Source organism: Electrophorus electricus, chromosome 2 (assembly GCF_013358815.1).
Source record: "Electrophorus electricus isolate fEleEle1 chromosome 2, fEleEle1.pri, whole genome shotgun sequence".
NCBI lineage: Eukaryota > Metazoa > Chordata > Actinopteri > Gymnotiformes > Gymnotidae > Electrophorus > Electrophorus electricus.
The window spans coordinates 29,525,231-29,545,189 of NC_049536.1; the positions used below are offsets into that span (position 1 = coordinate 29,525,231).

The 19,959-nt window shown below is 41.9% G+C and overlaps 1 protein-coding gene across 6 annotated transcripts in view; it reads right to left on the reverse strand.

Moving 5' to 3' along the window:
* Nucleotides 1-19,959, reverse strand: part of col18a1a (collagen type XVIII alpha 1 chain a) — a 64,185-nt gene that overhangs the window by 23,912 nt on the left and 20,314 nt on the right. For 2 of the 6 annotated variants that reach the window (XM_027005696.2, XM_027005694.2), the window contains exon 1: nucleotides 8,250-8,578. The exons of 1 other annotated variant lie outside the window; for it this stretch is intronic. In XM_027005696.2, coding sequence (XP_026861497.2) covers nucleotides 8,250-8,481 — 232 coding nt within the window. In that variant the 5' untranslated portion in view covers nucleotides 8,482-8,578. 3 more of the 6 variants (XM_027005692.2, XM_027005691.2, XM_027005693.2) reach the window with 2 other exon arrangements.

A 19,959-nucleotide genomic window follows, 5' to 3' on the forward strand; every position in this document is an offset into this window, starting at 1 on the left:
CATTAATAAGATTTTCTAAAATCTAAAAGCCTCAAGGGTAAATTAAGACTACAAAAATACAAACTTTGTGTATAAGTTGAGAGGAAGGGGAATTCTGAACTGGCTAACAAGAAACTGCTTTACAAATGTCTGCCACAAATTTGAAACTGACAAATCGTCAGACATCATTACTATTATCAAAAACCTTGTTAATTCCATGACCAGTGGCAGCAGTGCAAAAACACATAAGTCTGTGTGATTTAAATGTGTGGCAAAAATTACAGTAACTAAGAATGTTTGATGGTGAACAGTATATATTTCCATATAAATATATAGAATCAGCACAAGCATGCCCCACTGACTATTTAGGAGGATTTCGTTTACCTGCACTGGAGAAAAGAACACATTTCATTTTTCTTTGTAAGTGATTGTGATGGAGACAGTTATCTAATGAATCTGTCCACACACTCGTTAGTTTAGCTGGTGACTGAGAAAATGAGACTAGATGCATTGCACATACCAATCACAGCCATGCTCCACTGATACAGCACTAACTACACATCTGGATTCATAAAGCCTAAACCCAGGGGCAGCCTGCACAGATGGAGCCTCTCACAGTCTCTTCCTCACTCATCGCCTACGTCGCACATGTCAAACTGAAGGCTGCCTGCCCTTAGCTGGCCAGCAGACATAAGTGTCCGTATCACAACACTTATGTTGGATCATTCTGGTATCTGTGCATGGCCTGACAAAAAAGCGACAGGCTTGCTGTGCTAACACATCATCAGGACTAAGTGATCATGAGGTCGTGTAACAGGCTATAAAACATTATGTCACTGTGTTCAGTTGTTCATGCTGGAATAACTTTTAGTTCAGAAAGCAGTACTGCATTGTAGATAATCAATTAAACTAAAACAGTACTTAATTAATCATTACGTATTGTTGTCCTGGGATACAATAATGGGAATGAGGTCAGCCTGAGCTTGCTGCTTTCATAGTACAAGAATAAGTGTTCTGAGTAATAACCACTCTGTTTAGCTTCTGATAACATGGTATTATTTAACAAACACAGCCGAAAGTCTTTTGACGATGTGTAAGTTCATTAAAAGGTGCAGATGGAAGTTTTGTTACGAGTGTAAACTCATGAGCAGAGGCGGTGCCTGTGGTTACACAGTTTGTTTGGGGGTAAAACAAAGCTGCCAAAAGACCACCGTCACATCAACGCAAGCATCATGGCCCACATGAGGCGTGACACATGCTTCGTCTCCAGCAGACGGGTCCCATTCAACCCCACGGTGCATCTTTTGTTGAAGCCTATGCACAGAAGGATTAAAATAAACAAACAGAAAAGGAAGTTGATGTCAAGCCCTGACAGGGTAATGATAACCCGAGCATGCACCTGGGGCTGCAGATGTCCAGGTGTTGCAGCATGAAGAGCAGAAGGAGAAACTCAGGGTGACCCAGGTATATGGCCAGAGTCACCCAGAGCAAAGCAGGAGGACCCTGTGACTTCCGGGGCAAAGCTTTAGAAAGAACACTGTAGGGACACCAGAGTCCTTGACTGTTAAATTTCTAATGGCAGGCAATGAATTGGAACAGCAGAATCCAGAATCCAGATTAAGAAAAGCGTTTGTTCTATGAGAGGAATACAGAGCCAGCTATTTTATAGCAAAGGCTGACATTTTCCAAATAGTATTTTTCACTTCTGTTAAGAAATGTACTATTATTTAATTCATAATAATAGCTATGCAACTGGCAAGGTGACGATGGAAGATGAAGATGAGGCCCATTAAAATCCAGATACAGTAATGAACAGCAATGCAGCACTCATCTCACAGACTGCGATCTCTCCAAGCATTGCACTATTTTACAAGAGGCAAAGGCCTTTAAAAGTTTAATACCATTGGCCAATGATGAGCACCTTGCCAATCGATGCCCTATTACTAGTCCCCATTTTCACCTCCAGACCAAGGCTCTGTGCAAGCTGTGGTCAAAAGCACAATACTGCTGTTCAAATGTTTGGACACCATTTACATTGGACAGATATGAGGGCTCCTCATTACCTTCATTTAAAGGATATAAAGTGAGAGCCCATGAACTGATTTCTGGTAAGGAGTATTTGAAATGACTTGAGGTGGTGGTTTCTGACATTAGACACACACTTAAGACAAACAGCAACCTTTCAGGTAATTACTCCCATTAACTGAAATGAGATCTTTTCGGCTTAGTAGGCTGAGTTGAGCCATTGCCAGAGATGAACTTAGTGAGTATGTTGAGCGTTCTAAAAGTATGCATCACTTTCTGTTACTGCGCCTTGTAGCTGTGGACAGAATCCCTTATGAGAAGTAAAAGAAAAAGCAAAATATTTAATTTTGACAAATCCCAGCAGCCAAACCTGCACTTCTGGGAGAAACGCAAAGCATTCATCCATTAACCTTATAAAAGTGTGCCAGAATCCAGTTAACGTGTAAAAGGGTACCTCTATCAAGAGTTAAAAATTAACACTTTAATTAGTATGTCTGGTCATCTATACCGGCTCTTGTCACTAACCTCTGGCAAATAAACGAGTCACTGGAGTGAATGAAACAGGAAAAGCTGGCTTGTGTACAAGACTGAAGGTATTATGTTCAATGGCTTGCCCTGCACTCTAATGTGATTGGCCTGACAAAAATAAAAGCAATGCCAAGCCATTTACATTCACTATGTTCATGGAAATATACACAGTTTAAAAACATCCACACCGCTATAGGTAGTGGATCTGTAGTTGAGAAAACATTTGAATGTATGGAAATTTAACCTGAGTATACGTGAGCTGACCTTCACCAAGACTCATGGCTAATTTAATTATAGTAGCTAACAGAGGAGAGGGATGATTTCAGAATGGCTGTCTCTGTCTCCAGGCAACCAGTTGTGATAGGTCACCAGACAAACCATCACCTCAGGGGCTCCCAAGGTCCATTGTGACATTTTCCCAAGTTGCCGAGAGCTATGCCCCGATTAGACCATGTTCCTGAGGGGCCAAGGTTCGCATGTGGATACAAGGAGACTTTAGACTCACTGAGAATTATATTAACAAAGTGTAGGACGTGAACAGAAAAAGGCGCACAGGGGGATGATCAACCATAATCAAAGCTATCCTTTGATGCCTTTTTAATAAAAAAATAATAAATCAAATGTAGGGGAGAACAAAGAATTATTGTGCTTTTTGCTTTGGGAGGCGTAAAGGGAACTCTGATCAGTCTTTCACTATCAGTAATGACATTTCATTTACTTAGGCTGTTTGCACAGTATGCTTGATAAGATGTGATTTCAGCTTGATGATGTCTAATTGTTTGGCACAGACTGTGGGAGGTAAGACTATTTTTCTATTCTCTTATTAACGCTTTCCACTAATAAAATCACTGGCTCTTAATATGTGCCACAATAAAAGCACAATATGTCTATTACTGATATACAAATATAGAGATAATTAGAAGCTGGTACTTTAAAATAAATTATGAGCTTTTGAACATTGTCTTGTTCGTACTAAAAATAAGCTACACCTTATTAGCTTCAAGCTTTAAAGCCAACAATTCCCTACATTTTGGGCACCATCTAGACAGGCTTCCATAAACATGGCATCAAAACAATGTGCAATTTTTCCATGTTCAATTTCCTCATCGGCGCCAATCACTGCATGAAAGTGTTTAACCATAGAAACCAACAAATGGTCAATGCTGGAAATGCCGTGAATTTAAATAGAGACAGTTGTTACCTAAACAAGGTCTTAGAAAACTGCTGCGAAACAGTGAGGTTCAGACACAGGGTTCAGACTGCACAACTGTCGATTTCTTTTGCCATTTTTTGTGCTGGGAATAAGTAACCATGTAAGTAACCATCAGCCCCAGCCCCTCCTATTGGATCTACCTCAAAGGGTCTAATGGGATCTATTTCTATTTCCACTAATGAGCACTGCAGTTTTGGCTGTGATACATTTCTACAGAAACTACCCACAGCATTTCTGTTTTTGTTGGCTATCATAAGTTCCTTAGAGAGCCAGCACTGATGCTATGACAAACACAGCAAAGTAACATCAGCAAATACATTTGAATGTTATGCCCACCATGGAACAGTAAAGGAAGGTAAATATACCAGGAAATGCATCTTGGGTAAATTTGTTCAGGTTTAAAATCTCCCTCCAGACAAAAAAACACATCATTCTTAAGCTTTCCAGTTCATTTGACTTCCTGTCGCCTATGATCTCCATTATCTCCTTGCCATTTTGGTTATCTACATTCTAAAAGTCACCTCTCTCTGTCGACCCATTGCACAGATGCTGACTGGTGCCAGAAAGAGACCCGAATGTTGTAAGGAGCTCAGAAGTGTGGCATCTGACCCAGTGGTTCTGCTAACAGCATACAGTCATAGTGATATCGGCACTGAAGTCTGCCATGTTCTCACACAAAGCTACATCATTAGCTACATAAGAATTCCACAGAGTTTGCATTATAATCTGCAGTGGCAGAAAAGCAGTGTCTGTGCTGAAAGAGCTTCACACCCCAACACCATCTTTCTTCAATGTCTATCTGAATTCATGCTCCTTAAAAAGAAAAGGGACTGAGAGAGTTTATGCAGAGAGGCACCTTTAGTGCCTGACAGAGCAAAGCCTTCATAATGCTGATAAAGTGGGATAAAGGAGCACTTCCCCCACATGCCGGACACAGAATGTGCAGATACAAAGATCCAGACTTATGTTTTGACCATAGAAGGTTATAAACTGTATTCAAGCAGACCCTGCATTCGGTTTGAGTATGAGAGTGTGTGCAAGAGAGAAAAAGAAAAGACAGTTGATGAGGCAAGTGGGAGGGGTAGATATACAGAGTTCAAAAGAGGTGAAAGCTGGACATGGGTGTGGATGAAAGACAGACACGCTGAGTGTAAGCTCATAGGCTAATTAACAACACAGCCAAAAAATCTGGAATTTCCATTCAGGAAATGTTAATATGGCTCCTAGAAATTCTACAGGCTCCAATAGGAATTATTAAAGCAAGTATTTATCTGTATCTGTTTGTGAATGTATACAAATCGGTTGCATGTATGTTTAGGAAAAAAACTCACTGTTCCATTAAAAAGTTAAAATGCAGTGAGGTTAAACTAATGACAAAGTCTAATTTCCATAACACATGGCACATCTGGAACTCAATTTAACTTTGTAAATGGACTTACTTAGAGTGCTGTGTGAGAAAAAAAATACCTAAATCTTAACAAAACTTTTTGCATATTCAAATGCATACTATTTTGCAAAGAGACCATCAAGAGAGCTTGTTAGTTAACAGGGCCATTTTTGTTTTTCAACATGCAGCTCACATTAAAAGTCCCCTAATACAGAAGCCTGAAACTCACTGTCACCCCACCAGTAGTGAGGCAGCCAGTGTGATCAGCCTTTGCTGATTTGAAAAGAGTGATTCCAGATGCTTAAGCACAGACCTTGCTGTTCAGACACGGACACGTGGTGTAATAAACCTGTTAACCAACAAGCTACTCTGATAGTGTCTGAAGACAAACAGAATGAATTTGAAGTCTGTCACTGGCCCTTGAAACCTCAATCTGCCACACAGTATGTACTCATGGGAAATGCATAGTGATAGTGTTGTGACAGTCTCAGAAAAGTCTAAAAAAGGCATTTCCTCCAGGTACACCTGAATTCACTTGGTTTGTGCTATCCACTCAAGCTGTTGGTCTAAAGATATTACTTCTATGTCTTAATGTTTTAGGAAAGGATTTAGGAAGGAATTTGATCATATATCTGACAAGGCACTGATGATGTCCATTTTAAAATTTGGTTCTTAAAGTGTTTCTGCTCTCAACTCTCAGTTTCAACTCAGTTTGAAACTCAGTTTCACACTTGTTCATAAATCACTTTCATGGGATTTTTTTAACGTGTTACACGTGTCTTGATAACATATCTTGACAACAGTCATTAACAACAGAAGTGAACCAACTGTTGACTGTAGTCTTACTGGGCAAGAGAATTAAACCATAAAATCTGATGTGGCATATAAGCCTTTTTTTTTTTTTTTTTTTTTGGTCTTTTTCTGAATCTCCCATGTTTCAAGCCTTGGCGCAACGATGAGAGGATCACAGTCGCAAGACCCATGCCAGCAAGAAAATGTAGTTTTGCGGAAGCCTCATCTTCCTCATCCTCTAGTATTATAGCCATAATTGCAGATCGGTGCCCTCCAGCTTCCCAGACCTTCGCTCTGAGTAAACTGTAGACACGGAGGGAGGATCAAGTGAATGTTTCATGTAAAGTCTTTATTAGGGCAGATTAAGCCTGATCTTGGAACTACATTATCTGTGAAGATATAGACCATGTTTAATCTGTCAGTAAACCCAAATATTCCAAAATCTTCATTAATGTTCATGCAGCCCCACCAAATCCTAATTTCCACATCAGTACATTTCTGAGCAATAAGAATGGAGACATTTGCACAATGTCCCTGTTTTAGTAAGATTTGTGAGTTTTTCCCACAGATTAGAGCAGCATTCAAACCTGTATGAGGGTATGAAATAAAGCTGATCCGCCAACTCTTTAACTGAATGCCAGTGGAGAGTCATCACCACTTTAAGCTATTATTCAAGACAACTGGACAAAGACGAAACCTTATTTAAAATAGTTCTTTAGCTTTATAAAAATCAGATACTAACCTTTGGAGAAATTAGACCATTTTAGCATTACATTGGCCAATTTTCCAATACAGTATTTTTTCCCCCTATTTTTTTGCCATATCTGCCCACATATGGGACAATTTTATATTAACTATTTTCAACAAAAGTTTGACTCAGAATTTCCTTGCTTCTTAAAGATACTCTTTTTATAACACGGAAGTAAATTAAAATTAGTGTTCCTCAAGGGATCTCTCTTTATAGTGAAGTAAAATCCGCATAGTTTTGCTGATTAGATGAAGAAAAGAAAAATATGAAGAAAACCGCAGCACTGACAGTCACATGCAAACATTAAGACATTAACATGAACATACAAGGGATCAATAGAACTGTGCCATGCATCCTTACTCCACTTACATTCTGAAGCAACATAAAGTGAATGAGCAAAGTAAAGCAAAGAGCACCCTGTTTCTATATACTCCCACTGCCACCCACGGTGCTATGCACCACGGCTGTCTCGAGACCACACAGCCCTTGTGACACACAAACAAACGGACAAACAAAAACGCCCCAAAGGGCAGGTGACCAACACACCACGTGAACAGGTGGCCGCTGGTTCGGAATGCATCTCTTCCATGAACTGGAAAAAGAAAGATGGCATTCCATCCCACCTTTACCTTTCTGGGTACTAACTGACAAGCATGGATAGCCGGCATCGCTCTCCTCGGGCAGGGCACTGCACTCCACGGGGAGGCGGCGCCCCTGCAGGAGCATCCAGCAGCTGTCGGCGAGGAGCTCGCAGAAGCTGCGGCAGGGCAGCGGTGCAGGCCGGCCGGGGGTGCCGCAGCGGGGCGTCACCAGCAGGCAGAAGAACCAGGGGGCACCGTGGTGGCAGCCTGAGCGCAGGAGCCATGCCCACTCACCCAGCAGTGCCCGCACTTCCTCTGCGCTGCTCTGGTTCAGGAAGTTGGGCACAGCGAAGCTCTCTGCTCCCCTCCCGCCGCAGAATGGGAGGTCCGAGTTGACCGGCACGCAGCGCTGGGACTCAACTGGAGCTGGTGAAGCTGGTGAAACTGGTGAAACTGCAGAAACTGTGAAAACACGGCTGCTTCTGGCAGTTAATGAATCGCCCGAGACAGAGTATTTAAGAGAATACTGCGTCGAATTATGATCAGAATGCCAAGCAGAGCTATTACTACTAGATGTGTTTCTATAACTGCTGTTGACCCTTTCAGAAGACACACGCATGCTTATGTTAAACTGGCTCTTGATGAGGTTGCCACTGAGACTATCATTCACCATGTTGTGCTTGTCCATCTGAGAGAGGTCCACTTTGGTAAGACTTGTCTCCTGCTCAATATCCTCTGCAAAATCACTGACATTTTCCTCAACAACTCTAGATGGAGAAACTTCCTGTTTTTTCCACAGAGGGGACACAGAGGTGGGTGTAAATGCAGACCCAGACCTCGGACTAACGCTAGACCCCAAAAGAGGCCATGGTCGAGACCCAGATCCAAGCACTGCCTCTAACCCAGAGCTGGCTACAACCTCTGCCACTGGCTCCCCATCCAAGGCTGAGCCCTCATGACCAGTTCCAGAACCCCCATCATTCCCCATATCCTCACCCTCAGTAGGGTCCTCCCCATTGGAAACATCCTTGCCTTCTCTCCTCAGGATCTCTCCTTTAAGTGCCAATGTGGACATAGTGGTGTCCACAGTAGTCACATAAGCGGGCATCTGCGTGCCCTCACCATTGTCCTTGTCCTTTGAATCATCAAACCAGAACCATCCACATGAGTGCCCGACACACAGGCCCGTGAGCACGAAGAGGCCAAACCACAGTCCATGCCGAAACATCGCTCACTCCAAGTCTTTCAGCAGCTCATGCAAGGTCGCACAGCAGACATGCCCACAGTGAGGAATCTTCACACAGTCTCACCCCAGAGTCAACACATGCAGCCCTCAAAGTGGGTGGAAAAAGTTCAGAGGAGGAGTAAACTATTCATAGGGAACAGGCAGGGGGTGTGGGGAGCTCACTCCTTATTGGGCCAAGAGCAGGACTTTTCCTCCCATGACTCCTCCCCCCTCCTTTTGTCTCTGTAGTGAAAGAGTGTCTCTGCTGATAGATAATCTTACCAAAAATGCCTGCGAGGCTTCCTTTTGTATGTGCTGGTGCCTCTGAGCAACTGGGGCAAATGTTTCTCTAATGGAATCTGTTTTTTTCCAGCTCACTTACAGTCTCCATGGAGCCCTAAAAATTCCACAATCTATTTTACATTGATGTTTAAATGAACTGTGCAAAATTAGTTCAAAGTAGTGGAAACTGTTCTGCAGGTAGATTCACTTCTGAATAATGGTTATTTCACTCTCCTTTTTAAGAATAATGATTTTTTTTAGGTTCCTAAAACAAATCAACCATGACACATTTAGAACAGCATAACATAAATTAGGTCACATTCCTATTTTCCTAGACAGCAGTGCAACATATTTTGAAAGATTACCCCAATACCCTTCACCCCTGAAATCAGTTGAAACCACCTTTGAATACTCTGGCAAGTAAGAGAACTTCCACTTGACACCAAAATACCCACTCACACCAACAGTAACATGTTCCTTTATGAATGGCAAAAAGGACCTTAAATCAGTGGACCAAATAATCAAGCATCTCAATCACACAAGGAGAAAATTCCTCCTTAATTTTATCAGCAGCAGAATAGAATGTATCCCTCCCTCTCTCTCTCTGTCACTAACTCAGTCTCTTCCCTTTCTTTTCAATATAAATTCTGCTGTTTAGCTCTATCTCACTGTTACTTTCCATTGAGTCCGACCCTTGAAGCCTCCATGCAGACAGTTGTTACACAACGTTCCAGGACTCACACTCCTCTTCGGACCAGTACAGGCAGGCCCGTGGGTGCTGGAGATAGAGGCCATCTACATGCACTAATGGAATCTGTGAGCCAGAGGATTATTACCAAAGTAGCTGTAGCATATGACTGAAGAGGAAACATTTGAGGGAGTTTGCAGTGTTTGTTCTTTTCCATTTGTTGATAGAGATGTGCACATGTATCACTGCCTATGGCTTTGACTTCATCATCTATCTGGCAACACATACCGCCACACGTCAGCCCATCCCGGCACCATCTGTTTCTGTCATGCATTAGAATATAACACATTATAATGTTATTCAAACTGCTTCTTGCTTCCAAACAAGACCACACAGTGGTCACAGATAACTAAATGAGATTGGAATGATGGCCTCATGACTCCCAAGTCCAAACAGATACCCAATTAAATGCATTTACAGTTAATAAATGACTTTAAACAATATCTGGATAGGGCCACAACTCACTTTGCCAACTGTTTGGTCATTTTTTTAAACATAATCCTTAAGCACACAATGAAGCCTGGTAGGGTAGATCACCTGAGTATACCACAGGCTTAGAGCCAAACACTGGATTAGCATGCACCCCTAGTGAGAATAATTGTATTTCCAGCAATTCTGTCACAAATTGTAAGGTGGGGACAGGGTAGGTGTGACAGGGTAAGTGGGACAGGGGTAGGTGGTGGGAGGTTGGAATTCTCTGACCCCTGTACTTGTGCTGTACATCTGTGCCAAACTGTGTTAGAGAAGGGAATAAAGATCATGTTCCGGAAACAACCTACGCACAGGTTTGGCAGCCCACCATGCCCTTGAGAGGAGACCAGCATCCTTGACCCCCACCCCCTTGTCATAAGCCTCTAGCCAGGAATCATGGCCTAAAAGAATAGGGCTGTCCAAGGTAAGTTGGGGAATGACATTAACAAATGCTAAATAGAACTTCACTCGAGTGCCAAAATCACAATTGAACAACTATTGTGCCTTAAACAGGAACTTAGTGTACTTATTAGACTTTGAGAGAAAGCTGTTTTTTTGTTTAGTTTTTTAACAATTGACAGAGTACGATATGTTTTACCCATATACTTGATTGTATTCAGTGTGAACTTAAGAGCCAATTAAAAAATAAAATAGATAAAAACCGACGTCAATAATATTCCTGTGTTTATATCTACAAATTCATAAAAATGGAAAGTTACACATCAAGTTAACTAAAGTCATCAGTTTTCAAGAGCTACTGGAACCTTTCTAGAGCCTCTGCATATTTGAAATACATAGTTAGCTGTCAACATTTTATTTTATACAATTACTTTATAATAGAATATAAAACTTTTACAAACATCAGTTAAATACCATGGTTGTTATTAAACAAGCAAAATAGCAGTCCAAAAAGTGCAAATTGTATTCAGCTTTGACCAGAGGCTTAACACTTTACAAAACTTAAAATGTCACTATTCATAGTCATTTGTCAGCTCACAATGGTCTTGATTTTTGAATGCAGTCACCACACATTCAAATACCCAGGTCACCCAGAGAAAGTTGTTATGAGATCTCATCATTGCTGGGATACTGTGTGGGTGGCTATGTTGGTAAAAGATTTGAAAAGACCTTGATTGCTGGTCCATTCTCAGTGGCCTTTCCCAGCATGCACTGCCCGTCAGCTCTCCCACGGCTGGTTTGTGGACAACTGCTTGGATGCAACCCTGGCTTGGTCCAGTGCCAGGACCTCATGCTGTCATGGCTTGACACAAACACCAAAAAGTGGTATGCCACATTCTGCTTCTCATGACTACCCATTTCCTTCATGGAATCACCTCCTTTCCTCCTTTTCTTAAACATGGAACTTCAGAACCCCAGGAGCTATGGTGGCACCCGGAGCCATAAAAAAACCCTGACCCACTTGGACACTGTGGAACAAATGGCATGTCTAGTGGATCTGGTTATGTTTGTTATCAGAGCAGTTAAAGATAATTAATGGGGCAGGAAATGTCAGGAATCGAGTCTGCAGTGCTGAAAATTTATGACAGATGAATTTATGCCAGAAGGGATGGGAGCTCAGGAAATATAGAAGGAAACTTCTTTCAGTGATAAGAAATTACCTTTTTTGCATTGGTGCTTACTAGGGCAGGTCTGAGTGAAGACTCTGGAGCAGTCTTGCTCCAGAGCACTACTTTTGACTTTATGCACAACTTAGGAAGGTTGGAAAGAACTCCTGTATTTTAAGTTATGCCTAAGTCAATCTTATCTCTCTTCATACTAAACCATGCAGCAGTGACAGGGCAGAGCAATGCACCCTTTCATTTCAGTAATTCTGCTGGACTTCTGCATACAAGAGTGTCCTACACAGTGCTCCAAACTAAAGTGCAGCTGGGAATTACGTGAGCTGTAGGCATGGCACCAAGAAACAGCCTGAGATGCACAAGTTGTGTGGTGGTAAATTAATTCAAATTTGACACAATTAAGAAATAATATTAATATCAAAGTGTGAATCAGATGAATTTGCCATCTGCTTGTAATTAACTAGTCCATAGCCAGATAATAATACTGTTGCAATCTTTTACTTACTTTTCGTCAGGGTCACACTGTTCCTTTGTCTGCCAAAGATCATGTGTACACAAGTTGCAGCATAAAAACTCACAAAGTAAACTTCCTCACATGATTGCTTTGCCATGCAGGCACTCAATAAAAACTACATCCCTAGGCGTGATAATCAGCTGCACTCAGAGAAAGAGCTGGGGCCAGCACAGCAAGGCAAACTCACCCAGGGAAAGTCATCATTTGTGCCACAAAACACATAGAAATTACAGTACTGATGCAGTGTAGGAGGTGACCACACGAGTGCATTACACAGTGTATTGGCAATAAAATATTTCAATAGTATAATACATTTTAGCACTAAGCCAATAATTAACTTTATTGCAACTTTATTGCACTAGATGCATGTAACCAAAGATGCATACCATTATTCACAAAAGATAATTTGCTCATTCAGTGTTTAAAATGCTTATTGATTCATCTGAAATTCTTTTCTTCCCAGAGAAAGTTTGTATGTGACAGTAATGCTATGGATGGAGCTTCTCTTCGGGCTATAAAGAACTGGCATGATTAGGTGAATTTTGACCTTCTGAAGTCAAGCAGTGATGATCTAATGCTTCACACCTGAGCGAAGTTTCACTCCCTAGTGTCATATCAATCGTCAACGTACACATTTGCCCTGCAGCTCAGACACTCTGAGTGAGCAGGGAGTGATCCTGCTCAGAGCTATTTCGTTCAGTCTGTATCCTCCCCGAGGCTGACACCAGACACACCAGTAAGTGCTGGGTTTAAAAATGTTGCTGAGAATATTTTACCAGCTCTGCTTTACAGGCCCACAAAAATCTTTATAGTTCAGAAACTTGCTAGAAATAAATGATTTGTAAGAATCATAAATAATAAATCTAAATTCAAGGAGGAAACAATTATGACATGGTGAAATATACAAATACTGTGCTTTAACAGAATATGCTCTCCCCTTATTATCAATCAATTAAACACACCCACACACCCTGATGTCTCAGGTTTAACAGGATAATGTGTCCTATCAAAAGCTTAAGGAATGACACAGCAATCAACCAGTGAGTAAATGGGAATGTAATTAAAGGCACAGAGGAACTGCAAAGAATCCCCTAGATCCTTAGCAGATCCTAACTTTGTTAAACCTTGTAATTTCCTCAGTATGTATTAAAATTCCTATCAGGATGATGCCTTTATTTGAAAGAATAAAACAACACAAACAAATTCCATTCAACAAGACACCATAAACCTGATATGCAGTGACTGAGGCTAATATTGGGTGCTGATAATGAAAACACATGCCTTGGATGGAAATGGCTTTTCATACATAAAAAATTCAATCAAATCCCAAATAGACAGGGGGATATACTGCGCACACTTGATGGAAATGTTTCAGATGTTTCTAAATGTTTCAAATGTTTCTCCTGGTATGATCATGTGTGGGCAGTTCTGTAGTGCTCTCTCTGGTCACTCCTGGCAGACCCTGGATATTATTACAGGCAGAAAGGACCTCCATAAAAAGGCCAGGTCACTCAGAACAAACAGCATAACCTCTTACACGTGCTTGTCAGAGTAGGCCCCATACTACTCCCCAGGGATCTCCACCAAAGCCCCAAGCCCCCTGTCCAGGCTGTGAGCCTGTCCAGAACGCTCTGCGCAAAAAAAAAAGAAAGGACAGAAAAAAACCCCTCTTACTCAGTCTGAATAAACCACAGTGTGAAATAAATACATGCCCTAAACTCCTGATAATTCTGGTTCTGAAAACATCACGCACCCGGAGCACCAGTCTGCAAATGTGTTTTACTAACAGCAGAGGGAAGAGGTGTGTCCCCTGAAGAAAAGGGGTTGCGGCAAAGACATTTTACTTCAAAAGGTCTGATGACAATGGCTTGGCATGCAGGGCATGTCGCCCTGGGGCCAGTGTCCTATTGTCAGGTACTCCCCTGTGTGGCCCCCCTGGGGCAGGGCAGTCAGTTGGGGGTCATTAAGAGGATAAGCACTGCTGGCAGAGGCAGGCCTTGCGGCGACCTGCTCCGAGGGAGGCACAGACTTGCTCTACATTACTGGGTTTAGTTTGGGAGGAGCTTCTAGGAGGAGGATAAGTCATCTCAAGCAACCGTGATGCTCCCTGCTAAGCTCTGCCTGATTGTGTGCTGATGACAGAAGCCAATCTCATCTGTTGAGCACTTTGGTGCTAGCCCATTTTCACCAGAGCCTAAAATGTAAGCAAACGCAAGTCTGTTTTGTTCAAGAGAACATGAGTAAAGGGAATGATGGAAATGAAGACCTTTGATGACCGGAGGTCTGGTCTTCCCAGAGCCCCATAAAAACAGAAGTGATATGCCATCTTAAGCCTTCAAACATATTTAGAATTAATTGGCAAAGCCAGGAAATCAAAACGTTTTACATTACATGCTTCTAAAAATGACCAGCTAATCACCTTCTTTAGCAGCTAGAGAAAAAAGAGTAGTAGAGTACAGTAGAGTATGAGAGTGGTATGGTATGAGAGTTTTAGGGTAGTAGGGTATGAGATTAGTATGAGACTAGTAAAGTTTGAGATTATTAGGATATGTGAGTGACAGGGTATGAGAGAAACAGAGGGCATAGTGAGCTTGTAAGTAATGACAAGCATGAGAGGCCATGTGCTGTTGTCCCAACCTCTCCAGGCCATTACTCTTCCACTAAACGCACACAGTGCACCTGCAAAATAAACCCAGAACAAACCTCAGAAATAAGTCGCCTTCACTGTTCTGTGAATCTGTGGTGTTTAGCTGCCAGCAACTGACCTTGCTATTAGATAAAGTAAACACAAAAGTTGCTGCAGAGGAGAGAAACAAAAAAGTCTCTCCACACATGCATGCACACACACAATATATGTATATAATACAATAATAAATCTAGTTGTTTAAAAACGACACTTACCTTGGTTTTGTATTTACCTTGGTTTTGTATTTATATTTGTACAACGGCCAAAAAATATTGTACATATCAATTTCATGTATTATTTTAAAAATACATTTTGTGATTTAAAAATGACTATCAGATCACTCTCAGATGTTTTAACTGGCCTCCTCAGGCCTTATCAACTCCATAACCTTCTGCAACCACATGAGACACAAACCTATCAGCATCGGAGCTCACAGTGCCATCTGCTTCTGAACACTGAAAGATTCAGTAGGGCAAGTCTGGACAGACACCAGCAAGAAGCAATGTCCTGAACTGCTCAAGAACCTTTGAGAACCTAATTTGTATTGTGTGTGTGTGTGTGTGTGTGTGTCACCTTCTGTTAGAGCATGATAGAAAGATCTCTCTCAACCTCATAATGGATGTTGCATGGCCCAGCAGAGTGAATAGTCAAGTGAATTGAGACTCTTGTGGTCTGTTTGCGTCCCTGTGTTCTAGGAAAACATGTCCTGTGAAGACAGCCCAGCTCCATGTAGAGATGAGGCCAGAGGACATATAGCTATGCTCAGACATGCTCTGGCTATTTCTCCCTACACTTAAGACATCCCTCCATATCAGCCCAAAAACACCACTCCTAAACCGAGCACTCCTTGATACTGTGCACATAACCACTAGGAATAAATCCTAAGCAAATACAAAAATACATAAATTGTGAAAAATAATAAATAATAACTGAGTAATGAAACATTACTATAATTAAAGCTATTGAAATTATACACCACAAAATTATAAATCCAGTCTGAGTTTATACCATTAAAACAAATGCACACTGATTCTTCAAATTATTATTAGAATTATATTATTATCTGGTAATGCGTTCTTCATAATTGTATTGACTGTTGGTCATTTGAAATGTTGAAAGGGGAGGAAGATTTCATACATGTGAGGTTACTGCAGTGCACAAGTATTAGATACATTGTATAATGCAATTGTGATCACATTTTCATGTTTTAATATTATGGAGATATGACAAACATCTTTACTTCTAGTGCAATCTACTGTCAGATGCCAGAGAAAATGTTTGTGGAGGCAGCAGTGGTGAAATCAAAAACATGTCCATAGAAAACCACAGTAAGAAATGTTACACTTTAACATTTTATATGTCTGAAGCACATGACTGAATGTCTGAAGTGCAGAAAATATGATCACATTTAACAATACAACTACATTATATGATTGCATATAACAACACAACTGCATTATATGATGGCGTTTAACAATACAACTGCATTATATGATCACGTTTAACAATACAACTGCAGTCGAGCAGTACAGTAGATACATTGCCTAACAGGCAGACTCCAGTACCAGTGTGTGTGTCTCCCCCTGCTGACATGCTAAATGTCTTTAGAAGCAAGTTTTGCATTTCATAGGCGTAAAAGTGCTATTTTACATAGCTCTTTTTTACATAGCTAAAGACTATTTTACATTTCATATTTGCTTTGTACATCTGGGATATATAACTCTTCATCCACAGTTGCTATAAATGCAGACATTCTGTATCTGTTGAAGATGGCTTACACTACTTCTTCATATATTGACTTTTGTTATTACAAATTAGGGTTAGGGTTAGGGTTAGGCCACATAAAATATTAAATACCAAAATAAAAACATTTAAATAACAAATCATATTTAACAATTGCATTCCCAGATAAGGAATGAAAGGGAAAATGACTGAAGGATTTTCAGTGAAATATCACAATTTACAGATCAAATGAGACCCAGAAGAGATTGTTTAATCTAGTTTTTACCTTTGTCCAAAAGGTTTACCATAAATAATTTAATTCAAATGTCTGTCTAAACATTTATTAAACAATTCACTGAATTTGATATAACAGCCAAAACTGAATTAATATACACAATTAACTGTAATAATTTCATAATTAATTTGAATAATTTTCTGAATTACCACCAGAGAGCAGCACATCAAGCTTCTGGGAAAAGTTAAAACCTGTAACATATGTGTGGAAACAGCACAACGGATAGGAAAAATGGAGGATTGCTATACTACATGCCCTCAAGCTGAAGGTCTTAATGCAAAGCAATAAAGCAAGTCACATACATACATACATTGTATGTATGTATGTGAGGTAAGTGCACACTGTTCTAGATTCCTTAGTTTCCCTAAGCCTTCAGTGTTGTCGGTCTTGCATAATAGATCTTTATCCTAATGTGCACAGTGGAGAAAAAGCAGTACTATCACGGCAATTATTACAGTGCATCCTTACCAGGTTTACTGTGCTTGATTACCTATTCTTTATTTTATCTAGGGCAGATCAAACCCAGATCTCCACACCACAGAAAGGGAGAGCAAACACAGATATGAAGATTAAGAGTGTCCCTTACAGGCTCAACACACCTGTCCAAACACGTGGCAGGGCCCGTTAATAAGACTTGTCAGCATATCAGCTTGAGCTGGCGGGCCCCACTGCTGCACAAAGGCTGTGATTAGGCAGCAGAGAGACAGATGGCACAGTGAACGGAAAGCAGCACAACGTGCAGTGATGCAGCGCTTCGTGTCTGGGTCACGTTCATGACCGCTTAACTGGTATCCATCAAGAAGGTGGACGGCTATATAACAGCTGTAGTAAAGTGCTGACTGCATGTCTCTTTTGGTAGGCCATACTCAGTCTTAGATCTGTTTCAGTAGAATTTTAATGCTCCATCCCATGCTAAGAGGTAAAGAATATAACCAGAAGCTAAAAGATGCTTAATTGCTGATGCAGAATTGTGCCAGACTAAAGTGCAGCCCAAACCACAAGCTTATGCTTTTACTTAAGAGTATTTTCTGGCTGACACAAATCAACCACATTCTTTTATTATTGTGACCCAAAAACCAGCTTTCTTTGATTCCAGTTACAACTGAATCAGAAACAAGTGATATGAATCCCTAAGAAATCAGTGATCAGGAATCAGAAAAGTAACATCTCTGAAGCATTCCACTGGGTCATCACCAGGGGGAGACGATGAGCAGCTGAGAGCAGCCCATGGGGACCCGATTGCAGCCCCTGTAGCGTTGACCTCTTTACAGAGGGCAGCTCCACTGCAGCATTGTCATTAGTGTGGCTTAAGTGCTCCACTGTGTAGCCCTGCATGTGTGTGTATCTACTAAAAGAGAGGGCATGCAGGCTGGGCGTGTGGCCACGGGATCTTGCCTATTCTGACGCAGGCTGTCACAGCTATACTGCAAGTCTGTGCTAATGATTGACCAGGGTAGGGAGCTCAGACTCGCTCCACCTGGAAAACCGAGGGGTGGGGCAGAGGGGTAGCCGAGCACTCTGGCCGACCCAGGTTCATAATTAACACATACCAAGAGCAATGGGTGAGGTTAAATCAAACAGGCACCACACACAAATGCTCGTTGTGCAGGATTAATAAGTGCATCAGGAGAAGACTTCCTGTGCAGAAGCAAAATTGGAGCAAGAATGCATTTGCTCTTTGCTTGGCAGAAGAAAGAGGTCAGTGAGAAAAGGGTATCAAATGATGAGGTGAAATTCAAACATTTCTTGCATGGCCTCGTGCTGCCCTCTTCTGTCAAGAACAAACACTGCATTGACCCTGGTGCTGCTGCAATCCACACCTTTCAGCACACAAAGTCCTGTTTTTAAAAGCAGGGCTCTGAAAGAACACCGTGCTCCGCCCTCAACTTCTATTCAGAAGGGGTGGGGGGGTAGGGCTCCTGGGCCACAGCAGCTTGTAGCCGGTGGGCGGAGGAGCTTTGAAGAGCCTCTGCTTTGAGTTTGGGAGGATGGCAGTGCAGCTTTGATGCAGGCAGAGTATGGGCTCCTCCGGACACGCTGTGAGGGAGCCAGCAGCGGAAGTGGGCAAGCAGCACTTTGGCCAGAGCCACTCCGCTTAACCCTCCTGTCCACACACTGACTGATTACCGGTAAAAAACAAAACTATACACTTCAACTTTGCTTTCTATTTAGGGTCAAAAAATTGAACCACAGTTGATAAACAGTTCATATCACCTGTCATGAGCTGAGATGCATGAGTGGGGGAGAGGGAGAACAGTATCACTGAATGTGCCAACGTGTACATAAAGGGCTCCAGTGTCACACACACACACACACACACACACACACACACACACACACACACACACACACACACACACACACACACACAGAGTCTACCCTGTCAACCTTGTCAACCCTGTCACTACTGCCTCTTTGTGAGGTTAAAGGTCACAAGCAGAAGTGATGAGCACTCGGATCACCATCTGGGCCCGAGGATGCGATCAGACACGAACCTCCTCTCAACATCTGCACGGATGCCTTACTGGCAATGACCCCTCCCCTCACCAGCATATTTACTGCACTTTGCTAATGAAGGCACTTCTGCTGCAAGTGGAAGTGGCCAAAGTGTGTATTTATCCTGAAATCATTGATTGTCCCCACTCCGTTTACAGGCAGACGATCCTAGGCAGGAGTTTTGAATGAGGGTTGAGAGCATGGGAGGACCAAGCCTTTCCAGGGCCTCGGGGAACATGTTTTTTCTGAAGAGGATCTGGCAGCATGATGAAAATGTGGGAAATGTAGACCATTGTGGCAGAATGGCTGCCCTCCTTATGTCCTTGCAGTTGGAAACACGAGGATAACTCTCAGCAAGAGCACTCAAACCTCTCCACTCTGACGGCCTGCACTCTGACACCATGTAATCTGATGTCCTGTACTCCAACGTCCTGCACTACAACTTCCTGCACTCTGTTGCCCTGTAGTCTGATGCCCTTCACCAGCAGACTGGTATTTGGGCCATCACCTGCATACTACAGCCTGTGTTTTTCTACTCATTTTCAGCATGCACACTTCATTGGATTTTAGCAGCGCGTCTTCTGCCTGGTCTCTGACGTTAGGAGCACACCAGCATGTGGCTTGTCTCTTTTCATTCGCCCGCATCATGTCTCACTACATTTGTCCTCCCCACGTTGCTGTCAGTCT